Here is a 26,854-nt window from a genome sequence, read left to right as displayed (position 1 = left end):
TATCACAATTTTATTTACCAAATAAGGTCCACACTTTGCAATTGGATGATACGTAAAACCATAGGTATATCTTCTCCCACCTATTATTTCCCTGCAATTTATCTGCTGAAGCAACTGAGCCATTTGTCCTGAAGAGTACCCTAGAATATGGATTCCACTGCTTATACCCCATTAATATCATTTAATCTGTTCCTGCTTCTGTACTGCCTAGGAATTCACATTTGGGTCTGAAGGCTTAATCAAACTCGGGTTCAATTATTTTGGCAAGAGTACTTCAAAGGTGCTACCAAGTACTTCTATCAGAAGGCACAGATACATCGTGTCCGGTTATCTTGATTTTAGTGGTATTAGCAGCCACTGGTGATCATTGCCTAGATTCAGTATTTCACTAGGGATTGCAAAGTGGTGACAGTCAACTTTTCCTTCATCATTCACTAGCTGGAAACCTTCTAAGAAGAGAAACTTCCCCTCATCAATTATTTGGTTACCTAAATAAGGTACTATTTGTTCATAAAAGTCAAAATAAATGCTTGATTCAATCCCTTTATTTACCAGCTTTCAAAATTATGAGTTGGTTCCCAGTTTCCTTCACAGTGATCAGTGGTATTATTAGCGTTTACAGCATCATTATGAACTCAATGTATTTCAATCTGCCGTAGTTATTCTTATCCACAAACTGTCCTCTCTCTTCAGCCAATAGGAAACTCTGCAAGTTGCCTCCTGAGTCCTTCTGACAAATCTTCAGTAGACTGTACTATCTTCCTTACTTTTTAATATAACAAGATGTTCCAGGCTTATCTTGGACACTCGCTGTCCTGAATCAGCCATTTCTCTACAAAGCCCTATTTCCTTCACTGGGAAATGGTATTCAAAAACCTCACTATGGGAGCTAGAGGACGGATATCTTTTTTTTTAAAACTAATTAAATCTTTCCCAACACTTAACTATGGCCATCTGTTGTATTAACTACTATTTAAAGATCAAATCACACACTAAAAAAAAAAAAAACTAAAGTAAAAACACTGCCAAAATACTCCTGGCTAAGAAAAATGCCCCTCGATGTCAAAAGGACTTAGAAGCAAATATAAAGAAGCTCCCATTGACCATAGAGAGACAAATTTAAACATCAAAAGTAACAATAATGATTACAATAGATGGAAACCTAATGAGTATATATAAAAAACCCATGAGTTCATAATGATATTCCATAAAAGAGGAAGCAAAAACACATAACAAAAATAAATCATTGGTCAGCACTGCATGTAATAGGCCCCCAACTTCCTACTCAGAAAACTGGCAATGAAAGAGAAAGAAGTATGCACATATCTTATCTTTCCTGTATAAACCACTGCAGCATAATAGTGCTGGTTAATGAGGAAAAGTTAATTTTATAGAAAAATTTAACTAATAAACATTCTATTACTTAACATATTTAACTAATAAACATGCAAAGGATGGCTGAATTAGGAAAGCACTATTTTATAACTCCTAATGAAATAATGAATGCAGGCAAAAATCTGTAACAAATGAAGCCATTAGATCAGTGGTTCTCAAGTAGGAACAATTTCGCTCCTCCACTTCTAGGGGACATTTGGAGATGTATGGAGGCATTTTTGGTTGTCACAAGTAGGGGAGAGGAGTGCTACATGGCATCAGGTAGACCAGGGACACTGATAAACATCCCAAAATGCACACAACAGCCCCCAAACAATGAATTATCCAACACAAAACATCAGTAGTGCCAAAGTTATAAAACCCTCCCTTAGATGAAAATTTGAACTCACTAATCAATTGCAGCCCCTTAACAGTAGTTTAACCAGGCATTACATGCCCTGCTATTAACATGTAGTATAAGTACATTGTACAACCTATGAAGTATTTTGGTCAAAATAGTCAAACCTGAACCTGATCAATTCTTTAGCACTAATTAGCAGGGGTCAGCACATTTTTTTAGTAAAGGGTCAAATACTAAATATTTTAGGCTTTCAGGTCACATGGTCTCTGTCATAACTACTTCTAACTCTGTTGCTGTAGTACAAAAGCAGCTGTAGATAATATTTAAATGATTAGACACATGCTGTCTTCCAATGAAACTCTATTTATAAAAACAGGTAGTGGGCTGGACTTGCCCAGAGGCCATAGTTTGTCAACCCCTGGCAAAGAGGAAGAAGTCCAATGACACAATGAAGCAAACCACTACAGAAAATAGGACATTCTACAAGAAACCAGCAGTAATTCTTCAGTAAGTCAATCTCACCAAAACAAACTGGAGGGGGTGAGACAGAGCTGCTCCCATTAAAAGGAAACTCAAGAGACATAAAAATTAAACACCATCTGTGAATCTTGTGTGAATCCTGATTCAAATAAGCCAAGTGTTAAAAAAGACACTTTTGAATCAATAACATAACTTTGCATGGTGACAGATGATAACTAGACCTATTATGATCATTTTGTAATGTATAAAAATACTGAATCACTACATGATACACCTGAAACTAATACAATATTGTATGTCAAATATAATTCAATTTTTGAAAAAGGCATTTTTAAGAAACAGAGGCATGTGACTATGGACTGGGTACTTTATTTGATATCAAGGAATCACTGTTATTGTTATTAGGTATGATGATGGTAGTGTATGAGAAAGTGTGCATGTTTTGAGAGATGCACGCCAAAGTATATAGGGGGGTAAAATGACAGAATGTCTGAGATTAGCTTTAAAATACTCCAGAAGGAAAAAAAAAGGAGCAAGATAAACGTGTGACAAAATCTTGCTAACTGCTGACATGAGTGATTGTACACGGGAGTTCTACACTCATTATGTCATTCTACGTTGTTTAAAATTCTCCAAAATAAACCATTTCAAAAACAAAAAATAAAGAAGTCCAACAATTTAAGTCTTTAAAGAAAAAGGCCAACGCCAGACAAGTTCAATTCATTTACCAAAATGGAGTTTGAGAGTAAATTAGTGCTCTTTCCCCTCCAAAAAGAACAACGTTCCCTGGTAGAAAAGCTGTATGAGTTCAGGCAAGTATTGCACTGAAGGCACAGGAACAAAATCCGTCATATTTCTTTACCTCATTTTGATGCGCCTTTGCATTCTGCATCAACTTCATGCTGAAAGACATGACTACAAGTGGAGGAGGCCCGATATCTTTAATTACATTCACCAGGTTTGGTTTCAAGGCCATTGCCTCAACTTTACACCAACTGATTGGCTGATTCAAGAGCTCTGAAAGAGAGTAGCTACAACAGATCAATAGCTATTTACTGGATAAGAAAAACTCCTATAATTAAGACATCTGTGGTTAAATGAAATGGTCTTCAATCCCATCTTCTAATAAGAATGTTGTCTTATAATATCTAACTAAAAATAAGCCACATTAGTAGATTGTAGACAAATCCTCATGTATGTGGTATACATGTTCATTTTCTTAGGAAAAAGGTCTACAGCTTTCACCTGATGTTCCAAAGAATCCAGGACCCAAAATAGGTTTTTAAAAGACACTGCCTTGGAGGAACCGCAGTACATTTTTAAGAGATTCATAAGATAAAACAGAGCATCACAGGTAGAAATACTGGAAAAAATCAGGTAAGTGACCGAACAAGCACTATCCATATTGAAGAGTGACGCTTCCCATCCTTCAGAGGTCAGCAGTTCCTTAACTTCTAAAAACCACACCTATCAGCAATTAATTAGCAATCTGAAAATAAGTTTTTTCTTACGTGGATTTTTTACTTCAAGCCAACAAGGGCCTTTGACCTTTCTGTTCATCAAGAACAGCTCCAAGCTGGATGTGTTGGTCCCAAATACATGAGAAAAAGTTTCTCCTTTCAAATCCTGAGGAAGCTGTGGCATTTCAGCCTGAAAAAGGCAAAGAAGAAAAAAATCTCTTTTGTTTAAAACTAATACTTCACATTTTCTGAAGTCTATATTTGAAATAAACAAAAATCTCTCTATGAACCACGAGAAGAAATGTCTTTGATATATATGAAATGTAATTTGTCGCAAATGAAATCCAAAACAATTCACAGTAGGAAACAAAAACAATTCACAATGACAAAATAATGCATCTTGATGACACCCATTAGAAGAAAAATAGGCCATGAAGCTCCCCTAAAAGAGGATTTCCGTCCAGAACTGTACATGCCTTACTGATAAAGAATAGCCAAATAAGTACCACTCCATTATGGGGATGAAAGCAAGGGAGCGGGACTCATTCAGAATGCTTCCACGGTACTTTTCATCACCACTGTCAGAAACATTTCTTAAAAGTTTCCCTTTTCTACCATCATGGGATCAAAACACTAGAACAGAGGTAAAAAGAGGTTATGGTACAGTAATTAACATCCCGCAGCAATGACCTTGCCTGTCACAGGACCAAGAGCAGCACTACAGCGACGCTCCTGATGCTCCTTTCACCTCTCCCTGCTCAGAAGGGACATTTCAAGAGACTAATGATGTTCAACTCCATCATGCGGCATTCCTTCCACTTGACAAATAGTTGTGCAGTTTCAACTTATTTATTCAAACTTGCATACTTGAAACCAGAGAAAGGCAGTATAACCTGTAGTCTATGGACTTAAGTTTACCCATTTTAATTATTCATTACTCTAAGTCCACCTCAATGAACTGTGGCCTTGAGGTGCCTTGGCAATACTCCTAATCAAAAGCCAGTTGAAAATGCAAAAATAGAAAAACGTCATTGTCAACCAAAACCCAGTAATTTTCTTTGTTCGACTTACTGCGTATCTAACTTCTAAGTACTCGCATTTTTCTGGAATGTCAGGTATCTCAAAAGCATAGTTCTTCTCCACTGTCTGGGTAAGTAGATATTTAAAAATAATTAAGACACAAACTTTTCACAAATTAGCAAGCATTATATACACAACACATGTCCCTGTATTTAATTATTAGGAATCTAGCATCCTTATGGGACAGAAAGGTAAATACAGCCAAATAGGCACCCATTCCCCTTTCAACTGGGACTAAAACATCCAGGGACAAAATGCTAAAAAAAAACTATTTTGGACACTAGAGAACACACATATTTGCTTTCCAGAGGGGCAATGAAAGACTAAAATTTTTTATAATGCTAATGCATTAAACCATTTGCTACTCTCTGATATTAAGCAACCCCATCTTGCTAGAAAATTTAATAATTAGCATTATAATTATAGCTCATGTTTACTGAGTGCTTGCTATGTACCAAGGACTGTTCTAATCACTTAATATGAATTAACTGACTTAACCCTTCCAACAACTCTTGAAGGAACAGGCCTAGAGAAATCATTCAGCACTTGTCCAAGGTCATACACTAGACAGTGGTAGTGGTAGCAGAAGAGCAAAGACTTAAAGCACAAGTGGTCAACCCCAACACCTATGATCTTGCACCATTACATTGCTTCTAGAATTTTTGAGACTTGATCCATCAGTCATAATTCAAAGTTCAAATAGTTAAGATGGTTAGCCTTAACTTCAGCAACTCAATTCTCCCTTTATTGCAAAGACTATTAATAGCCAGTATATTGAGTAAGTTATGTGCCCCCACAATAACGGCCAAAGGGATCCCTATCTCACTAAAATCAAAAGACAATTTATCAATATGTATCACACAAACAGACGATTCTTACTCTACCAGAAATAGTATCATAGTCCCTGATTTTTAAAGATAAAACTACAACCTTCTGAGCAAGACAATTTGATAATAATTAATACAAACAAGATCAGAATGGTTTCTTCTCCATTTCCGAATAAGAGCACAAGATATGCTGCAAGTATTGGAAAAAATTACCCTGCTATGAGTTATCTTTCTATTCAAATTAGTGAACATTATTTTATAAGCAGTTTAAATGGAAAAAAATATCTTCACAAATCTAACACAGTAGATTTACCCTGGTATCTATGAAATTTCTATTCAATAAATGTAGCTACACAGAAAGCATTTTGAACAAAGATACGCAATACTATTTGATAAATCAGGCCATGAACAACTAATAAACAGAGCTGGAAAAATTATCACCAAATACAAACCTTGGACTTGAACTTCATAATTTTATATTTTGCTGCTATTTTCTCATCAAATTCATCATAAACATCCTTCATTTTAACTGGAGTTCCTGTTTCTTTCCCTGTATTTAGATCAATTTTCTGCATTTCCATGGAGAGGGGAGGGGAAAAAAATTATCTGTACGTAAGATCTCAGTCACCAGAAATCCAAGTCTTTATCAATTTTCATCCTCGCCCATTTAAATAAACATTTACTAGAACAGTCCTATAGAGGAGTTCAAAGATACAACAGACCCCAAAATATACTATATCCAATGCCCAATTCCTCCCAATGGCATCATAAAAACAAATCAGCAATGAAGATGATCCGTCCTACAAAATGGGAGAGCAGTGTTGTTAAATTCTGACCAAGAAACTTCACCGTTCAACTGAGACGGGGAGGGGCTTGGGTTGGGAGGGGAGTATGGATGTTAAGTTCCAATAAAAAAGGAGGAACAAATGAAACTGACCTTGTTAAATGGCCAGGGAGGAAATGATACTGCTGCCTATACTGCAAAAGCATGAAAACCAGGCCATAAGTATGTCATGTTTCAGAGCCTTATACTCTCAACCCCAATTATGGCAATAAGGAGTGGGGGGAAAATATCATTATATACTAAAACTCACACACTTTGACGCTCTTTCTAACAAGTCAAAAAGCATTTTACTCCATTTCTCTATTCTTCCCAACCCCTAATGGAACTGCTGACAATCAGTGGTCACTAGGCAGGCAGCAAGATAGAAACATCAAGGTTGTGGCTAATTCACAGTCCTGATGAAGAAAAGGGTCGGTGATAGAACACAAAATGTACTTGGCATCACAAACTAATCACTAACATTTACCATTTCACGGGGAAGGAAGTAGAGTGTTCGCTCGATGTTTTTTACCATGACACAACAGCTCACATGGATTTTGGCAGATTCAATCCAAACTTTGCCAAACAGAAATATCACACCTAAAAGAATAAGGGAAAACCATAAGAAAAGAAACATTTCAATCACGTCACTTTAAAGAGGCAATACAAAGGCTCACTGAGTGTATCCATACGCTTATATCTTCATGATTAAGTAATTTTTACAATAAACTTGTATCTGTTGCCCACTCCTGAAGACCAGCTTAGACTCAGAACTTACACCACACGACAATACCATACCACAACGGGTAAAACCTGTGACCACTGGGAGAACAGGGTACAGGAACGTCTCTAACTTGGTATAAACATTTTCCCTAGAATTAGGGAGACATGTCAAGTAAGTGGAGACAAAGCTCAGTTATGAGGGAGACCTCCCAGGCCTTAATAGACAGACTTGGGGAACTGCTTGGGGAACTTTCTTCAGTGAAGACATCCCTAGGAAATTAGGGAGACATCTCAGGTGAATGCAGACACATCTCAAAAATAGGGAGACATCCTAGGTCAGCCTAGGAAAAAACACACATTTTCCTAGAACCAGGATTACCCTGATTAAGAGAAACAAATTTCACACTTACACCTCCTGTGAGAACTCTGAAAATACCAAATTCCTTTTTCGTACTTGTACTTACTGATAAAAATGAACTCGCATATGGAAGGATAACTATCTATGGTACATCACTGTTTTTCTATATGTAAAATTATATTTGGGTAAAATATAATTCATCTATCTTATTTCATATAATAATAAACACCTCATAGTAGGGTTGAACTATCATCTCCTATTTCACCCTTTCTACCTCACAGACCACTTACAACATCTAGCTACATGGCATTTATAATATTTCTTTCTCTTGTATTTCAGCTTAACAAATGGTCTAGTAACCAAATAAGCAGACATATTCCTTTTGAGACTCCTATATAATGGACATTACAAAGTAAAAACAAGCTTTTCATTATTCATGAAAGCTGGACATCAAGACTCAAGAGATTGGATAGTCAATTTAAGAGATGGTCACTGTTCAAAAACCAGGGCTCTGTGAATAATTAGACAGCAGCAATCAACATCTCTACTCAACACAGCCACTTGTCTGACACACTAAGAAAATTCTGGCACGTGCAAAGGCTAATGTTCACAAGGCCAATTATTCCAGTTTCACAAGATAGCTCATCAGCGCTTCCTTTTGTCACTCCTAGTAGAAATAGGGCCATCTAAGAATTTTCATTTCTGCAGATGATTAAAATTCTTACAAGAATTGTATGATTTTCAGCTGGGAGGAAGGAGGTGAGGGTAATGGGGGAGAGAGAAGGGAGGACTGTGGGGATGATTAAAAAAGAAAAAAATCACAGTAGCTCAGAAAATTAAAAGTCATCCTCATATGTTAGAGACGAAAAAACAAAATTCCATGCAAAGAAAAATAAAGACCCTAATATTGGATTCAAAGATTCAAATAGCTCATTTTACAGTCAAACTAATATCACACTTCATGCAACACATTTGACACTGTTTATGCCTCATTTGCCACAAAAAGATCATGGTAAACAAAGATTACATTCCCCTCAAAGTTATTAGCTGAAACCAGGTGCAGTCAGGATTATTCAACCTTGAAAAAGTCATAATGAAGACAGGATATCTTCCCATATGCAAAGAGTAAGATTCTTTTCATAATTAGGGAGCATTCAGCAACAACTGACTGACTGAGAATCTGTAAGAAAGTGAGAAACAATAACAGGGTCTTTGGGAGTACTTCGTTTTTATTGGCTGCATTGATTTCACCAAGGCTCAATGATCATTACCTGCTATCATGAGGAAACTGTTCAACCCTATAAGATTAAACGATTTTTTTAAAAGCCATCTTATTTAACCTGTTGGCATCAATCAGAGAGGACAAAACTCGAGAAGTACCACAGCACAGCAGAGTGGACTGAGGGTAAGAAGCCCAGAACCCTGTCATGGAAGAGCCAACCCCTCTGTCTTTTGGAACCTCAGCTTCCTCCTCTATAAGTAACTAGACTAGATGATCTCTGAGGTCTTCTCCAACACTAGACATTTCCTTTTATCTTAGCATTTGGAAGAAAGACCAATAACACACTGGTACCTCTTTGAATTGCAAACTGTTTCCCAATAGTAGTTGAAAAGGTCTATCCATGACTATGGCTAGTCCCAGGAATTCAACAATACATACCATTAATTGGATGCTTTGCAAATATAGCTCTGCTTCAATACCTCAGTCTTAACCTCCAACACCTATTACTACAGACCAGTACTAGTCAAGAGAAATTTCTGTGATGATGGAATTGTTTTGTATCACTGCCATCCATGGATCTGGAAGCTACTAGCCACATATGGCTACTGAGCACTTGAAATGTGGCTAAAGGCTGAAAAGCTGCATTTAAAATTTTATTTCATTTTAATTAATTTAAATCTAAATTTAAAGAGCTACATTTATTTGTCAGTGACTACGTTAGTCAACAGTGCAGCTCTGGACCTTCTCCTGCAGAACATAATGCTGTTTTTAAATAACAACCAGTAAACAAAAGGTGAAAATCATAAACTCTTTTTCACACAGCAAAGAAAGACAGTTGTTGTTTCTTAAGGTCCTGATCCTTGGAAGTTGACACTGGCAATCGTTGTTTTCTATGCAGATTAATGGGCAGGGGTGGGGGGCACAAGATTATCCACTTTGGCATCACCCAATCTTACCCCACACTGCCACAAGGCTTCAAGAGGAAAACTCAGCAATAGCAGCAAATGCAACTCTGACTCTCTTTCACGGGCTTCTACAGGACTGTTGATCACTACACAGTTTATTTCAATGGACAATTATTAAACACCTACTATGCACCTGGCATCATACTGAAAGCTGGAAATAAAAGGTTCCAGCCTCCCCAGAACTAAAAGACTCTGGAAAAAGAAAAACACAGAATCAGATCTTACCAAAATAAGACGACAAATGCTACACTGCAAAGGGTAGGATGGGGTCACAGGCTGGCTCTAAGGCCAGCTGGAGGACTAGGGAAACTTCCAGGGGATCACATCCAGGCAGAGCCAGGGGAGAGCATTCCAGACAGACAAACTCAATGAGCAAAGGGCATAAAGAACAGTAAGTACATACAGGGAACTATTTCTAGGGCACAAAAGTCATACATGGCAGGCATCAGAAGTCTTGCTAAGGAATGTGGACTTTATGTTGTAGTCAAAGAAGTGAGAGAGTCTTGCCCTAGCTCAAATAGCAAGGCACCATTTCTAAGATTGCTTGTCTCTTTACCTAAGAAACTAACAATGGCAGTTTGCTACTCAAGTGTCTCTGCAAGAGATCCTACATATTTGATAAGGTGAAGAATAGTAATGCTTCTGCCTCTCCTCTGAGAGATCATTAAAGTCTTTCCAACCAAAGTCAATGCCTGAATCAAAACCACAATGAAGTATCACTCACACCAGCAAGAATGGCTAGTATCAACAAGATAAGAAACAACAAGTGTTGGTGAGGATGTGGAGAAAAGAGAACCCTCATGCACTACTGGTGGGAATGTAAACTGGTGTAGCCACTGTGGAAAGCGGTATGGAGGGTCCTCGAAAAATTTAAAACAGAAGCACCATACAAATCAGTAACTCCAGTTCTGGGAATTTACCCAGAAAGACAAAAACAAAAACACTCAAAAAGATATATGCAACCTTTGTGTATTACAGCTTTATTTATAATAGCCAAGATATGGAAGCAATCTAAGTGTCTATCAACAGATGAATGGATAAAGAAGATGTGGTATATGCACAGAATGGAGTACTACTTGGCCATTAAAAAGAATGAAATCTTGCCATGTGTGACAATATGGATGGACCTAGACGATACTATGCTAAGTAAAATAAGACAAAGACAAATACCATATGATTTCACTTATATGTGGAATCTAAAAAACAAAACAAATGAACAAATACAACAAAAACCCAGAAAGAGACTCATAAATATAGACAATAAACTGGTGGCTGCCAGGGAGTGGGGGGAGAATGAACGAAGTAGGTGAAGGGGATCTAGAGGTACAAACTTCCAGTTGTAAAATAAGTCATGGGGATGAAAGGTACAAGCATAGGGATATAGTCAATAGACAGGTGGTAACTACTTATCACAGTGAGAATTTCATAATGTATATAAATGTCAATTATGCTGTACACCTGAAATTATTATGTTATGTCAACTCTACTTCAATTAAAAAAGTCAGTGCCTGAGTGTCTCTAAGGCACTGGCCTTCAAGTGCTGACAGTTAATACTGACTCTTCTTACTCATTCACTTGCTTTACTGACATCTAAATACTCCCTCTATTTTTACCAGATGCAGCATTGAAGAAATCACTTTAAAAAATAGTTTACACATACCCTCAAATCCAGAAACAGACCTGAATAAAGGCAACTCTGGTTAAGGATGCATACTGTATTCTATATTAATCCAGTAGAATTTGTCATGCCCAGCCGTGCTGAGAAGGCCTCAAAGGAGCACAGAAGAAAACTGGAGCGCCTCCTGGCTTTCTGAGTCACAATTCACAGTATCAGCTCATTAGAAGGACCTGGGAATCACCCTTGATTCTTCCTTTCTGTCAACCCTTGTTGATGGACATCAATCCATCAAGTTCATGTCAAAAGACATGTTAAATGCATTAATTTCTCTCCTTCTCTACAGCCACCACTAGTCCAAGCAACTAGCACACATGCTCTGGACTGATCCCCAGGGCTTCCACACTTCCCCACAACCCCATTATTCCAGCCCCACCACCCACACCCACACACACCCACAGAGCTATTCTCGCACAAACCAAAGGGTTCCTCTTAAAAAGAAAACCCACCATATGACCATGTTCCACCCCCCACCCTCCCCCACCCCTGGCCATTTAAAATCCCTGCCACCTTTCCACTGCTCCTAGAATAAGATCTTAACTTCTTAATATGGCTTTCAAGGTCCTTCATTATTTAGCCTTTGCTGTTATCTCCAACTTCATTTTCTACCAATCTCATCACTTAATTACTGTGCTACAACCACACAGATCTCTTCCTTTCTCTCGCCAGGGCTCTGTGCATGCTGGTTCCTCAGGGTGAAATACTCTTTGCTCAGCTCTGCACTGTGCCTTCAGTCTCAGCCCAATGGTGATCTCCTCAGACAGTCCTTCCCTAGCCATCCCCAATTGCCTGCTTTTACACCATTTATCAACTTACTGTATCTAGCACCTACTTCCCCCCACCCACTCTCACCCCACTGGAATGGACTCTCCTTCAGGACAGGGAATCTGTCCAGCTTGTTCACCCCCTTTCAGTGACTGGCACAACAGATAGTCAATTTACTGAGTAAAAGAACAAAGTAATGATTGATTCCATTTAAAGTAAAGTGCCTAACTGTAACTTCAGATGCATCTAAGATGAACAACAAGCACACATTCCAAAACCATATATAACTGGTTTTTAGAAAAATCACCTTTAAGGATCATTCACACTGCAGCTCCTTTCCATCTGGGTGCTCATGCATTTTACAATGAATGAGCATTGCTCTCTTACTACGCCTGTATGTGAGGGCAGAACCTGTACCAATTAGAATCACTAAAGCATTTAAGGGAAAGGTGCTATTCTGTATTAGATACACAGTTAGCATATGTGTGGTTACCTGGCTGGCTGTACTGATCTTCATAAGCATCCAGCCAATAAAACTGAAACACTTGTTCTTCATCTGCTCCTTTTACCAGGGGGAGATGACTGGAATCCACCTGAACTTCCTGAGCTGAGAAAGTACTGCCATCTTCCTGATCAATGTCCCAAGAGACTTCTGGGAGAAAACTTCCTCTGCAGAAATCACATTTTCAAAAACCTTTCAAAATCCAGAATAATTGCAGGGTTATTTGACAGAAAAGTCATAAAATGCTCTTACAAGTAGGATGCGGTCCCAGTCCCACAATCTGCCTCGTATTTCACACCCTCTACTGGCTCACTCTCTTCATCCCCAGTCTTGGCCACCACAGGCTCCACAGCCACCTCCTCAGTTTCCATGGGCTCATCAAAGTCACCATCTTCAAAATCCATTGCCCCAGACTCATCGTCATCTGTACGCAAAGCGGCCACTGGCTCTCCTGCAAGCATTATCACACATTCCCATCATGTACTGCTGCCATGGAGCACAAAGGCTTCCCCAGCAAAGGCAGCCTACCCATTTTCCCATGCTTTATTTGCATTTCTCTTCGATCTCTAAAGCGGGTGTTTTTAACTTTTACTGCTGTGAATTCAAATCTTTTGCACTTAAACTTCACAATACCTTCAAAATTGTCTCCACTTCCTACTTCAAGGGGCCTCCATTGACAGCACTTTGCAACTGCTCCACAACCCCTACACTTAACGCCTGACAGCAGACTTACCAGCAAATTCAACATGTTTAATAGGAACAGGAATTGATGGAGGCTCCTTCCTTGAGACAGAGGAAGCAGCTTTTCCTGAAGGAACTGCCTGTAAACATTTTTAAATATTTAATCAGTTAGACCTACATACTGAAAATACCCAACTGTCCTACTCTAACCAGAGATAATGACAGTTCCCATTTATAAAATGATTTTACATACTAGTAATGCAACAGCTTTAATTATTTTACTGTTACCTAGGTTGACAAAAAAATACTTGTTTCCAGGAGGAAAATCATTGAATTTAGCAGTTGTAATAACTGTAATAAACACATACCAGTTACTATAAAATTTACTGTAAGAAAAAGCAGGCACATGCTATTTTTGAAATACATTGAACTACAGAATGAAATGTGAGTCCTAATTTAAAACAAAAATCAGGAACAAATTTAAAGGCACTTCCCTCACACAAAAAAGCAACAAAGTAAGTTTTAAGCAATAATATAAATCAAGACTGAAGGTACTTCCACAGACTTTACCTTGGGGGTGTGCACAGAGAAAGGATTCAGAGTAGCTCCAATGGGCCCTTTCTTCTTCAGTATCATTACAGGTGGTGGAGTTACTTGGGGTGCCTAGAAAGAGGAGTAAGGCTGACATTCACTGCCATGCATGGTTTACCACAAGACAGAAAAAGTACGTTTCTTCCCCCATTAAAGCCCAAGGAGCAAAGCATTTTTTCCCCTTTCCTGCACCCCCTAGAGATCTATGTTCATGTACCAGTTACTATGGCAACAATACCACAGACTCACTAGACAACCAGAATAGATACTGCAACCACCCCTCACCAATTTTTTTCTAAAACATAACATACTTTTTCCTTACACTTTCAGAACATTACATTTAAAAATCATCAAGCTAGCACTATATGGTGTTGGTGTTAGGCATTTTAATGAAGAGTCATTTAGAAAGAAGCACACCTCTCAGTGAGTTTAGTCTTTACGTGAAAGACCCATATTGCAAAATCCCAGTGCAGCTGAGCCCATCTGAGTTCCCTCAGGGACACCTCACCGGCTCTTCCTTCACCCCATTCAGAATACAAGAGAATATCTCACGCCTGATTGTGCAGACTGACAAGCTTCAATCTATTTTGGAAACATGCACTGCAGCAAGAGAACACCAAGCAGTGTGCATTCCCAGAAGTGACTCGTATGTGTATGCTCACTACCTCAAACACACCCCCACGAAGCCCCATCTACACAATCGCACGGCTTACAACAGCTGGAAACTGACCTAACATGATGAGAAGAAGCCAGTTTGAAGGTTTTTTTAAAATTTTGCTTTATGGGTGTTTTCGTTGGTTGTGTTGTTTTTGAATCTTTCGTTTCTGATTCTAGCAATGGTGTTTTGTATAATTACCGAATTGTTTCTTCAGCCTATGTCCCCTGCATATTTGACAACTGGAGATTCACTTACCTCAGTGTTCAGGTCTTGTAGAATGTCATCTAGCAGATCATCCTTGGACAAGTCTACAGCCTTCTGGAAATAAGAAAAGAAGGTAGTGTGAGAAAGCCCTGCACTTCACATTTTCACCCAGACCACATGTCTATGAAAGGAAGAACCCAACCAGTCGGTCCTCGCCTCGTCAGTCCTCACTCTGCATGCTCAACCACTATTCACAGATCTTAACAACCACCTGCATATACACATAACTCCTCAACCTAGGGCTCACATCCTCTCTATTCACCCTCATTCCACAATCCTCCTGCTCATCACCAAAATAAACACTGTCAGGTCAGCTTTTCAATCCAACTTTCTTTTCTATCTTGAACTTCTAAACACTGAGGTAACTAAATTCACTGAGAAATCTATTATCTGTATCAAACATTAAAATCACTTTGACAAGGAAAAGACAAAATATAAGAAAACCATGAAACTCACATCTGCAGTCTTCTTCCCAGCACTAGCAATGAACATTGACCTGATATTGTTTGGCTTAGTCACCGCAGGCTTCCTCACATTCCTCTTGGTTTTGTTTCGTGACTTGTCATCTTTTCCTGTTGGAATATAAATTATTTAGAAACATGCACTGGCAAAAATCAAAATGGAAAACTAAAAGCCTAGTCCCCTGCCCTCTAGATGTGAGAATGAGAAGAAAAGCATTAAGAATTCAAAATACAAAAATATGAGATTTTATACAAGGCACACAGGGAAGAATCTTTAAAATGAGCTTAATTCAGGAAAACTTGGGCCAAATGTTATTACGAAGCTGATGAAATACTAGTTAAATATCAGTATATGTTATTAAGTGTGACTGTTTAATTGCTATTGTTAATGTGAATAAAAAGCTTTTAAAAAGGTAGGGTCTTTTTGTTTTTCACCACCAAAATAAAAAGATCAGGCTCATCTGGAACCAGGAGATTAGCCTAGTGGCCTTCATGAGATCATCATTTTAGTGCTTTTTACACTGAATGACAGGAAAACTGAACTATGAAAAAACAGTATTACCAGTTACAATATTGTAGCATCCTAATTTCCATTGTATAAGGTACATGCAGCATGTGGTAGCAACACTAAACAGCACAGACACACTTGCTCAGTAAAGAACAACTTGTGCCCTATGTTTCTCTTCTGGCCGTGTGTAAATCACCTACGAACTCTTCTAATCCAGACAATTTTACTCTCACTTTCTGATTCATCCCAGAATAGTCTCTACCTCAAAAAGACCTAGAATGAACAGTTAATACAGTGTGACAGTGCCATATGAACAGACAGACCAGATGAAACCAAAAATGGTCTGGAAAAAGACCCAAACACTTAAGGAAATTTATCATATAATAAAAGTGGGGAGAATATGAACTTTCTAATAAGTTGTGTTGGCTACCCCTTTGTACAGAAGTAAACCAGTATGAACACCAAAAAGATAACAGATCAAAAATTTTTTAATGGAAACTATACAAGTACTTTAATAAAAAAGGCAAATTCCTTTGTAACCTGGGTATGGGTAAAGCCTAACTATGACTCAAAACCCATTTGCAAGAAAAAAAGACTGATAAATTCAACTATACCAGAAACAAATTTAAAGACAAAACAGGAGAAAATTTCTGCAATATGTTTTGCAGGTAAAAGACCAATTTCCCTGGTAAAAAAAATTCCCTGATACAAAAAAGTCCAAAAGTCCAAAAGGAATGTGGGCAATAAACACAAACATATAGTTCACATAAAAATATACATAAACAGCTATTAATGAAAAGAAATGTGAAATGCATAAAGAAAATGTAAATGAAAAAACCACACTAAAATGTCATTTCTCACATATGAGAGTGGTAAATTCAAAAGTTTGACAATACACTCTGTTAGTAAGGTGATGGGGTCTAAACAGACACTCAGACATTGCTCATGGGAGTGTAAAATAGGACAACTCCTGTAGTAACAGCTCATCAAACTTCATATGTAGTTACCCTCTCAGCCAGCAATCCCACTTCTAGGAATTTTCCTTGAGGAAAACACCATATGCATAGAGTTATTCAGTGAGGTACTATTTGTAATAGCAAATTATTGAAAATCTAAATGTCCATTCAAGGAAACCATTTGAATACACCATGACACATCCATACAACACTCTGCAGCTATATAGAAATAAGCCAATAAGATCTCTACATGCTAACATGGAATGGTTTTCAGGGTTATCTTCTTTAGCAAAAAAGTAGTACAAAGTACAAAAGTATCTATAGAAAATCTTTGGTGTAAGAAAGAAAAAGAAATAAAAAATACACACATATACACAATTCCATTCCCAGGTACATACCAAAAGAATTGGAAACAGGTGTTCAAACAAAAATTTGTACACTAATGTTCACAGAAGCACTATTCACAATAACCAAAAGGTGGAAAGAACCCAAATTCCATCAACTAATAAATGGATAAACAAAATGTGGCATATCCATGCAATGAAATATCATTCAACCATCAAAAGGAATGAAGTACTGATACATGCCAAATGAGTTAACATTGAAACATTATGCTAAACGAAAGAAGCCAGACGCTATGAAAGGAAGACCCCATTTATTTGAGATATCACTCCATTTATCTGAGATATTCAAAACAGTCAAATCCACAGAGATGGAAAGCAGATTAGTTGTTGCCAAGAGCTGGGGGAAGGGAGACTGAAGAGTGACTGCTTAATGGGTATGGGTTTCAATTTGGAGTGATAAATATGTTCTAGAAAGCAAAGAAAGACAAATACCAAATGATTTCACTCATCTGTGGAGTATAAGAACAAAGGAAAAACTGAAGGAACAAAACAGCAGCAGAATCACAGAACCCAAGAATGGACTAACAGTTACCAAAGGGAAAGAGACTGGGGAGAATGGGAGGGCATGGAGGGATAAGGGCGGGGAAGAAGAAAGGGGGTATTATGATTACCATGTATAATGTGGGGGGTGGGAGAAAAGGGAGGGCTGTGCAACATAGAGAAGACAAGTAGTGATTCTACATCTTACTATGCTGATGGACAGTGACTGTAATGGGGTTTGTTGGGGGGACTTGGTGTAGGACAGACCCTAGTAAACATAATGTTCTTCATGTAATTGTAGATTAATGATAACAAAATTTTTGTAAAAATGTTCTGGAACAGATAATGGTCATGGTTGCAAATACTATTAATTATTAAATGTCACATGATAGATTTTATGTGTATTTTACCACAGTAAAAAAAGACATTTTTTCCGTGTGCCTCTAAGACTGTGAAAAGGTTTGTACGGCATGTATGAGAAAATCTAAGACAGGAGAGTGTTTTTCTTGAGATCATTTGGCAGTTTGAAAACACAGTCAAAAGGTTTAGTATACAAAAGAGAGGTCCTAATATAAAGTATCAACAAGGTCAGTAGAAGTTTGAATAGCAAGGAAGGTTTCATAATCAGGCTTTAATGTCACCATTGTACATTAGTAAGATTTAGATAGAAGGACAAAAAGAAACAGCAGAAAAAATAAGAGTTAACGTTTGAGACAGAATTCTACATTTAAGTGCGTGCTCCCTTTCTGACCTCTTTAATTTGTTTTCCCACTGATTTTTCTTTATTGAGACTTAGCTGATATTTTTCCATCTCTATTTGAAAACATGCCAGGATCCACACCATAAAGAGTTGACCTTTTCCTTCTAGGCAAAACTCTACAATTTCTTCTAAGTCTTTAAAGTAGACTGCAGAAATCCATTTCCCTTACTAAGATCTGGGGACTTCACTGTGAGGGGGTCCCCATGAGGGGCACTGGAACACTGAGGACTTGGGGGTAAATGGTGGCAAAGAACCAAATAAAGATTTCTAAGATTACCTCTCCTCAGAATGCCAAGTCATTCTCTTTACTGATATATTCATGGGAAGAGGTAGCAAGAATGATCATGGAAACACAGATAGCTCCATTTATTCAAAAAATACTACATACTTCCTTTATGCTTGCTACTGGCATAACTGGCACTGACACGACCGCGATGTCGGTCCTTTCCTCAAGAACCATCCTGTCCAGTGCAACCACCTCATTTAGAGCTGATAAAACTGATGTCCAGATAAGAGATGGGACTCACTCAAGTTGATACAATTCACAACATAGTCAGAACTCTAACATGGGGCTCCTCAGTTAGGGAAGATGAAAAAGTGCATTGTTTCATCTCATTCCCTTCTTCCTGACCTCACAAAAACTAGGAATACACAATTAGCCACACTGCTAACAGACAGTACCACTGGAGAGAGTGCCTACATTACACATGGTGGCAGAAACCAGGATAATGGTCCACATATTGTAATTTAACTATTAAATCAATGAATGAATAACATGCCACATTAAAAAAATATACACATACTTATTTTTTTGTAAAAGAAAACACAGAAGGGGTAATTAGAAACTATTTAAAATGGTTACCTATGGAGATGGGTCAAAATGAAGTAGAAAGCATAGTGGTGAGAATTAAGGTTTACCTGAGTCTCTCTCTTGATATCATTTTGATTCTTAAATCATTGAAATGTTTTATAATATTCAATTTACAAAAACTAAAATTAAAACCAAATGATTTTTTAAAACCTTAAATGTTAATACAAACAAAAACAAATGAACCTCTGTAACAAATTGATAATACAGCACACAGAAAAAAAAATTCTTCATATACCTTCTGAATACAATACTCTGACTATACATACTTAGTAGGATATATGCCTACAACAAGTAAAACTGCAAAGAAATTAAAAACTTTACCTAGAAAGGTCACTGGTACAGATATTGATTTAATAATTCTTAAATTTCTAACATTCTCTTGTGTAGAGTCTAGAAGACAAGCATTTTCACTGGGGGTGAAGGTAGACACAAATAATTGGGAAAGAGAAAGAAGGAGGGCCTAGGGAAGGTGGTAGAAGAAGGGGATTAAGGGGCACAATAATTCACAATCACAATATAGATTGGTCACAGGGACGGTAGTACAGCACGGAGAATACAGAATACAGTTAATGACTGTAGCATTTTACTACGTTGATGAACAGTGACTGCACTGGAGGGGGTAAGGACTTGATAATACAGGCAAATGTTGAACCACTGTGTTGTGTATTTTAAACCATCATAAGATTGTGTATCGACAGTGTGGGGGATCACAGGGAGAACAGTGTAGCACAGAAAAGGCACATAGTGGATCTCTGGCAACTTGCGCACTGATGGACAGTGACTGCATTGGGGTATGGGTGGGGACTTGATAATATGGGTAAATGTAGTAACCACATTGTTTTTTCATGTGAAACCTTCATAAGAGTGTATATGAATCATACCTTAATAAAAAATTTAAAAAAAGATTGTGTATCAATGATCCTCTAATAAAAAAAAAAGAACTGTGGTGTTGGATTTGAATCTAATGTCGCAGTAGGAAATCATGACATAGATATATATAAAATCTCCCAATGCTGTTGTTCACTGAAAAGGCCTAGAAACTACTACATCCCAGTAGCAATGAACATATCCAACCCCCAGATCTGAACACCATTCTCCACTAAAAAGAACCATGACTCTTGGAGAAAATGGTTGACTCAAGGTCTGGGACAGAAATAACACAAGGAGAACCTGAAACATCTTATTGGCCCCAACAGCAAGGAAATGCTTGAAGACTGATGGGGTCACGTCAAAAGGACACAGAAGTCAGCTCAAATGGAATCCCACTACCAAATTTGGGATAACCTGAACATCAAGAAGAAATATTATGACAATCAATACTAAATTATAACAGCAATTTTACTGAAATCCATGTGGTAATTTTAGTGATAATTTTAATGAGAGAAAGAATCATTAGTAGATACTGACAGCACTGGGGAAAGTTGGTGTGGAAAAGGAATGTATACACAGTCTCAAATTTGATCCCTTATTTGCATTAATTACAAAGGTAGAAAGGTAGGGATCTGACAAACATCATCTTAACCAAAAGATCCAACCAATAATGGGACAGTCTGACCTTATGTGCCCATGATCTGATCAGCAGGAAAGACTCAACTTCATCTATATTGTTATATTTGTCAAAACAGTTAACCTGAAGAAGCAATTAGGCAAATCCCAGATTGTGGGACATTTAACAAAACCAGCCTGGTTGCTTTAAAAATATCAGTATCTAATGATCCTGTAACATCTTACTACGTTGATAGATAGTAACCACACTGGAGGGGGTGAGGATTTAATAACAGAGCTAACTGTTGAACCATTGTGCTGTATATTTGAAACCAACATAAGACTGTATATCAACAATACTTTTATAAAAAAAGTCAACATCATGAAAGACCCAAGAAAAGGCCAGAGGGATGGTACTGTTCTACACGAAAGAAGACTAAAGAGACACAAAAACCAAAGTGCTCTCTCCATTTTAAAAAGAGGCCATACAAGACATTACTGGGCTAACTGGAGAAATCTTAATATGGCCAACATATTAGATAGTATCATGAAAATGGCACTGCAGCTAAGAAACAGGTGTCCTAGTTCTTAGGAGGTCATGGCTAAAGCATGCAGAGGTGATGTGTCCTGGAGCCTACAACTTACTTTCTCAACAGATCCACCAAAACCAGAAGTGTGTGTGTGTGTGTTCTTTGTGTGTAGTTGGGAAGGGAGAATAGGGCCAAGGTGAACAAATGTTGCAAAATGCTAACAATCTACAAATTAGGGTCCAGACTTTCTAAAAAGGGCAAACAGCACAGATTTAGGCTTTGTGACCACATATACCTCTCTCAGGCTGAATGCAAAGAATGTTCTTTGTAATCTTCTTTTCTCTTTAAAAGTGTAAAAACCCTTCTTAGCTCAAGGGCTGGATGGTAACCGGCATCATTTCCTTCTGGGGTAATGAAAATGTGAAACTGATTGCGGTGGTGGCTGCACAATTCTGGGACAATGTTAAATGCCATTGAACTGTACACTTTCAATAGGTGAATGTAAGGTATGTGACTTACATCTCAATAAAGCTGTTTAAAAATAAAAAGGCTGTTGAGTGGGCCATGGTTTGCTGACCTGTGATCTACCACTTGGTGGTAATAACTGAACAAACAAAAGTACTGAAGAGAATTTCCCCTTCTCATTTTACAGGAAATAAATAAGGCTTGTTTACTCAAAAATTTTTTTGCCAATGATTGTATAGCTAAGGAAATCTGACACATTCATTCACATCATTTTAAATCTCAACTAAACAAAGCAAGCTGATTACTCTAAGTTCTAAACAGTGTTATTGTACTGTACTATTATCACAGAGCTAAAATTCCACACACATCATTTCAGTAGGAATTAAAAGACATCACTTGTGGCAGCCCTCAAAAGAGGCAAGTGTAAAATGACCACAGGACTGAAAATTCCAAAATAAAACATCAAACTCTTTGGCTAAGAAAGACATGAAACTTCATTTCCTGGTGCTGGTTTTGCTTTTTATATTTAATTTTCTATGTAACTACGCTTCTCTCAATATCGAAACATATTCTATACATAAAAACAATTGTGGTAGGCAGGTCCTTTTCCCTTAAAAGAAGCTGTGTCGTGATGCGTGATCAAAACCAAAAGTTTCTGTGATGACTGCCCTTGCACTGTTCACCATGTAAGAACTTACTCACTATGTAAGAACTTGGTCACCATGTAAGAACTTGTTCGTTATGCTTCAGAAGATTGGAGACTATTGAGAACTAAGCTTGGGGTTGATTAATGATTGTGTATTGAGTCCTCTATACAGAATTTTATTGTTGTTAACAACCATATGATCAATAAATATGAGAGATGCCCTCTCAAAAAAAAAAAAAAAAAAAGAAGCTGTGTCAAAGTACCAAGTAATATCAAATGTAAACAATGCTTCAAATCTCAAAATGCCACTCTCTTGAAAAGAAACAAAATGTAGGTACCTTTCTTGTGTAAATCAAGGGCATCATCTTCAAGGTCATCATCAAAAATCTCTCGCCCATCCTCCACATAGCCAATACCATCTGCAGGAACAAACTTTAGTATCAGGATCAATTTTCTAAAAGTGGCTAATATTTTTGCCATGACAAAAAAAACCCTCTTATAACCCATTCAGATATTCTCCTAGCCTGTGCCAATCTTAAATGCAGCAGGAAATCCTGTTCAAACAGGTGTCAGATGAAACACACCAGGTTTTCTGAGTCAAAACTAAAGGATATATATATACTATGCCTATCTAAGTAAGCCACGGAAATAATTTAGCCCAGATTCAAGGTTTGCCACAATGCAATGCTTCGCAGTAGTTTTACTCTTACCAGAAGAATAAAAAGTAAAAGAATCAAGAGCACCAAGAGCCCAGGAAAGCGCCAGTCTACCAGGGAAAACTGGCAATACAGCTGAGTCCAATTAGAGAAGTAAAAACATAAATACAGTCGCAGGTGTTCTCTACACCCCTCCCTATGGTCAGAATTCACATGCCCACCAAGTCACACACTGCAAACGAGAACCAGTGAGCTTACCACAGGGGCGTAAGAACATCAGGACCAGCCTTTGCCACTTTCCACTGCTCAAGTTACTCTTGGTGCATGTAGCTTCGGGCAATCCTCACAGCCATTCTGTGAGGCAGTTTTTCTTATCCGACACACCCCCTCAACAGGCACGTGGTTCCTCCCAAATCCTACACAGTCATTTCCTAGAGAATTTATACTATATCCTGAGGTTATGTGCCTGGATTCTCCCAAATGCCCTCAAATACCTTTCTATCGTTCTGCTTCTGTGCCATCAAATAATGTATTTGGGGGAATATCCAAAACCAAAGGTATGATCTTAACAGTGCCTTACATCTGCCCAAGCACCACATGAAAATCTACAAAGAGCAATTAACACAATGCCTGGCGCCTGGCAGGCCATTTCTGCCCACATACCATCATCTACGATCCAGTCATCATCCTGGCGTGCCTGAACCAGCTTCGAATACTGTTCTTCATCAACTTCTTCATAAACACTTGTGAAGTCCTCAACCTGCCATCACACAAGTTTGAGAGAGCTTCAAATGGAGTGAAAGTGTTAAACAATTCTGATGAAGAAATCGTCAAATTGAAACTGGAATGGCAGCCTGAAGGAGTAGCTGCCACCAAATCCTGAGTTCTGACATTCAACAACCACCACAAGGTTTTCCTTAAATAGGCATCAATTAACTTAGTGTTCCTTTTAGGTGGGTGTTAACATAAGATATTAAATGATTCCATTAGCATAATACACTTGTCACACCATCAATTACTCATCTACTTCAGAAAAAAACAAACTGAATTATAGCCAATTCTTCATTAGCTGCTGTGGGGATTATTCACTTGTAATTTCTAGACTGGTTTCGCCTGTACTCAGCAAACTTATAAGGCATGCCACCTCCTTCTCCACTAACAGATGCTGCCCTACAAATACATGATAATTTTAGTAACTGTTCGACCAACCAAATGTAATTCAAAAGGAAAACCTCCCCCTTCCATCCCCCTCCAAAAATCAGCAAAATAGAGACACTCCTTCTACAGGTACACCAGAAATGGCTTCTGAGTGACCCCTGTTTGCATTAAACTGATCCCCTACCATTCTCAGATCTTGAGACTGCAGAGACTTAAATGCTGAGCTATGCGAAGGGCAAGTCCTCTAATCACACGAGCTGCCCGATGGCCAGAATACCATGAACTATTGGTGTGAATAGAGCAGACTAACTCAGCACAATTAAAGCAACAAATCGAAACAATGCACACCACCTCAGGGCCATGGTGACAGGCCATGCATGGACTCAAGATGACAATTTAGCAGGCTAGTTAGCAAGAACTTAAGATACTTCATGAAAAACTCCCTCCTTCTCTGGAGAATTCACCTTTTCAAGTGAGGACGTGTGGCGAAGGAAATGACTAACTCCACCCGAACAGCTAAAACAGTAGGAAAAATACACATGGACACACAGAGCCTTGGGCCCGATGGGCAGAGCTGACTGGATTCCTGCTACACCTACAAGGCTTATAACGTTACAGGATTAGGCTTAGTTTTCCCCTCCTTTTTATTCTACAGGGATCACTGGCAATTACCATCTGACCCTTCAGCATTTGGTAACAGAAATCACCTGCCCTACCAAATGAAGTTTCTGACAACCCAAACACAAACTAGTCCCATGACTATTTCTGATCAATTTTGTTTTGGGAGGGAGGGAACTGGCAAGATTATTTTTGTTGGCTGAAGACATACTTTGAGACATACTTTCTCTCTTATTTAAGCAACTCACTTATATACTACCAAAAGATACCAGAAAACTTTTTAAAAATCACTTTGAGTAAGAAGTAATTTTGACTCTATCTTTAAAAACACTGCTATAGCTCAGCATGAACTGTTAGAGCCACGCAATTAACATCAGTGATAAAATCACTCACACTGTGTCAACATCTGAAATGCCCCAGAGAACTCCTTTACAGAAGTACCTATATCCAAAATGCTTTACTCCTGCTTTACTATACTCCTTTTAACAACCCTTTACCACCTGGTTGATTCACTTAACTTGAATGAATGGAGCCAAATGACAAAAATCCTCTTCTACTTGCTTAATTGCCCAATACAGTATAGGATATGGTTAAACAAGCATATTCTGAAGCCAGACTGCCTGGGTTCAATCAAGGCTCTGCCACTGTGACCTCAGATAGCTCACCTGCAAAATGCTGTTAATCATAGTACCTAACTTGATACGTTTATTGGAAGGACTAGATAAATGAATGTATTTGCAAAAGCACTTAGAACAGTGGTAGCCAAAGAGAGTATTACTTGTTGTTATTATTTTCTAGCATTAAGTAATAACTTTCTAGTCCTGAAGCAGCTAAGTTACTCTGGGAGTGCGTTGAAGTGAAGCTAGACAATGTTGTGTGTATGATAACCACTGTTTTATTTATTTTTAACCTGAAGGCCATAAACAATAGAGAAACACAGCCAGAAGGGCATCACATTAAATCGTACACATAAGACACAGCAGAAGTAAGGTGCAAGACCCCACCACAGGTCCCCTTGCAAATGAAATCAGGAAGAACAATTCTCTCCAAGGATGAGTACTTAGCTAGACTTAAAAGTAAAAGCATCTCTACACTGCCTCAACAAAGCCATGGGACTTACCAGAGATGCAGTGTGCTCAGTAAGGCAAGACTATATAGAGCTACTTCCATTTCAGAATTTTAAAGGCATCTGTAACGTGCCTTACTCTTACTGTAAGGCTCCTTACACTTGAAGGAGCTTTAAGGGCAGAGTAGTCACTATAATCTGTAAATCCACATGTCCATGCTTGTTCAATATTTTAAAATTACCATTACAACAAACTTGAAATGTATGCATATTTCTAATCAGTGACAAAGATGACTTGACTACCTGACAGGCTGTGAATCAGATGAAGCACAGGAGGAAAAACAGAAAAATGGTTACTTACTTCATATTTATATTTCTCACCAGCTTTAGCCTTTTTCAGTCTTTCTAGAGCTTCCTGGTGCCCTTTCTTTGACTTCTTTTCTCTCCGGGATCGAGAAGCTACAAAACTCCCTGAATCTGATGCTGCTGGAAAAAAGCCAAATTTACATGAGATTTTACAAAACTGTCAGCCATCTTCCCTCAAAAGCAAAGTTTCTAGCCAATAGTGACACACAACCTTACTATTATACCAATGGATACTTTTTATAAGGTAAATAGTTCACAAAGCTATCTGCAGTTCCTGTGACTCTCCAGAAATTTCCTCTAAGACCAAGTTAAAACAACTGAAAGTAACATTTTTTCCAAAATGAGGACAATTCCAAATTCAACTGATCATTCGATGGAGACACTAGGGAGGAGATACAGCCATCAGTCCATAACCCTTCCATCAGAAATGGCAGGCCTTAAGTTGTAATAAAAGAACAATTCATTTTATATTCTATTAATCAACATCTGAAAGCTTCAAAGGAGCTGTTGCTCTTTGCTAAGTACTAGGCACTGGGAGAGGAAGATCAGAAAGATAGGGTCTGTGTATTCGCAAAACTTACATTCTAAAAAGGGAGGATAGCAACTAACTCTAAA

General features: G+C 38.1%; 1 protein-coding gene across 2 annotated transcripts in view; it reads right to left on the bottom strand.

The window, feature by feature from the left end:
- POLA1 (DNA polymerase alpha 1, catalytic subunit) overlaps positions 1-26,854 on the bottom strand; it is a 288,922-nt gene that overhangs the window by 258,005 nt on the left and 4,063 nt on the right. Inside the window, exons 2-15 of one of the 2 annotated variants that reach the window (XM_017671042.3) lie at positions 26,235-26,356; positions 23,695-23,791; positions 22,714-22,794; positions 15,266-15,381; positions 14,801-14,863; positions 13,867-13,959; positions 13,349-13,436; positions 12,868-13,066; positions 12,607-12,782; positions 6,893-7,005; positions 6,035-6,151; positions 4,747-4,821; positions 3,727-3,865; positions 3,078-3,232 (exon numbers count right to left, since the gene is read on the bottom strand). In XM_017671042.3, the coding sequence (XP_017526531.2) occupies positions 3,078-3,232; positions 3,727-3,865; positions 4,747-4,821; positions 6,035-6,151; positions 6,893-7,005; positions 12,607-12,782; positions 12,868-13,066; positions 13,349-13,436; positions 13,867-13,959; positions 14,801-14,863; positions 15,266-15,381; positions 22,714-22,794; positions 23,695-23,791; positions 26,235-26,356 (1,634 nt within the window). Of the gene's footprint in view, positions 1-3,077; positions 3,233-3,726; positions 3,866-4,746; positions 4,822-6,034; positions 6,152-6,892; positions 7,006-12,606; positions 12,783-12,867; positions 13,067-13,348; positions 13,437-13,866; positions 13,960-14,800; positions 14,864-15,265; positions 15,382-22,713; positions 22,795-23,694; positions 23,792-26,234; positions 26,360-26,854 lie in introns of both variants that reach the window. The other variant, XM_017671038.3, reaches the window with a different exon arrangement.

Source organism: Manis javanica, chromosome X, assembly GCF_040802235.1.
Source record: "Manis javanica isolate MJ-LG chromosome X, MJ_LKY, whole genome shotgun sequence".
In the NCBI taxonomy this organism is placed as follows: domain Eukaryota; kingdom Metazoa; phylum Chordata; class Mammalia; order Pholidota; family Manidae; genus Manis; species Manis javanica.
Note: the sequence above shows the minus strand (reverse complement) of the source record. Positions and strands in the feature narration are given on the sequence as shown.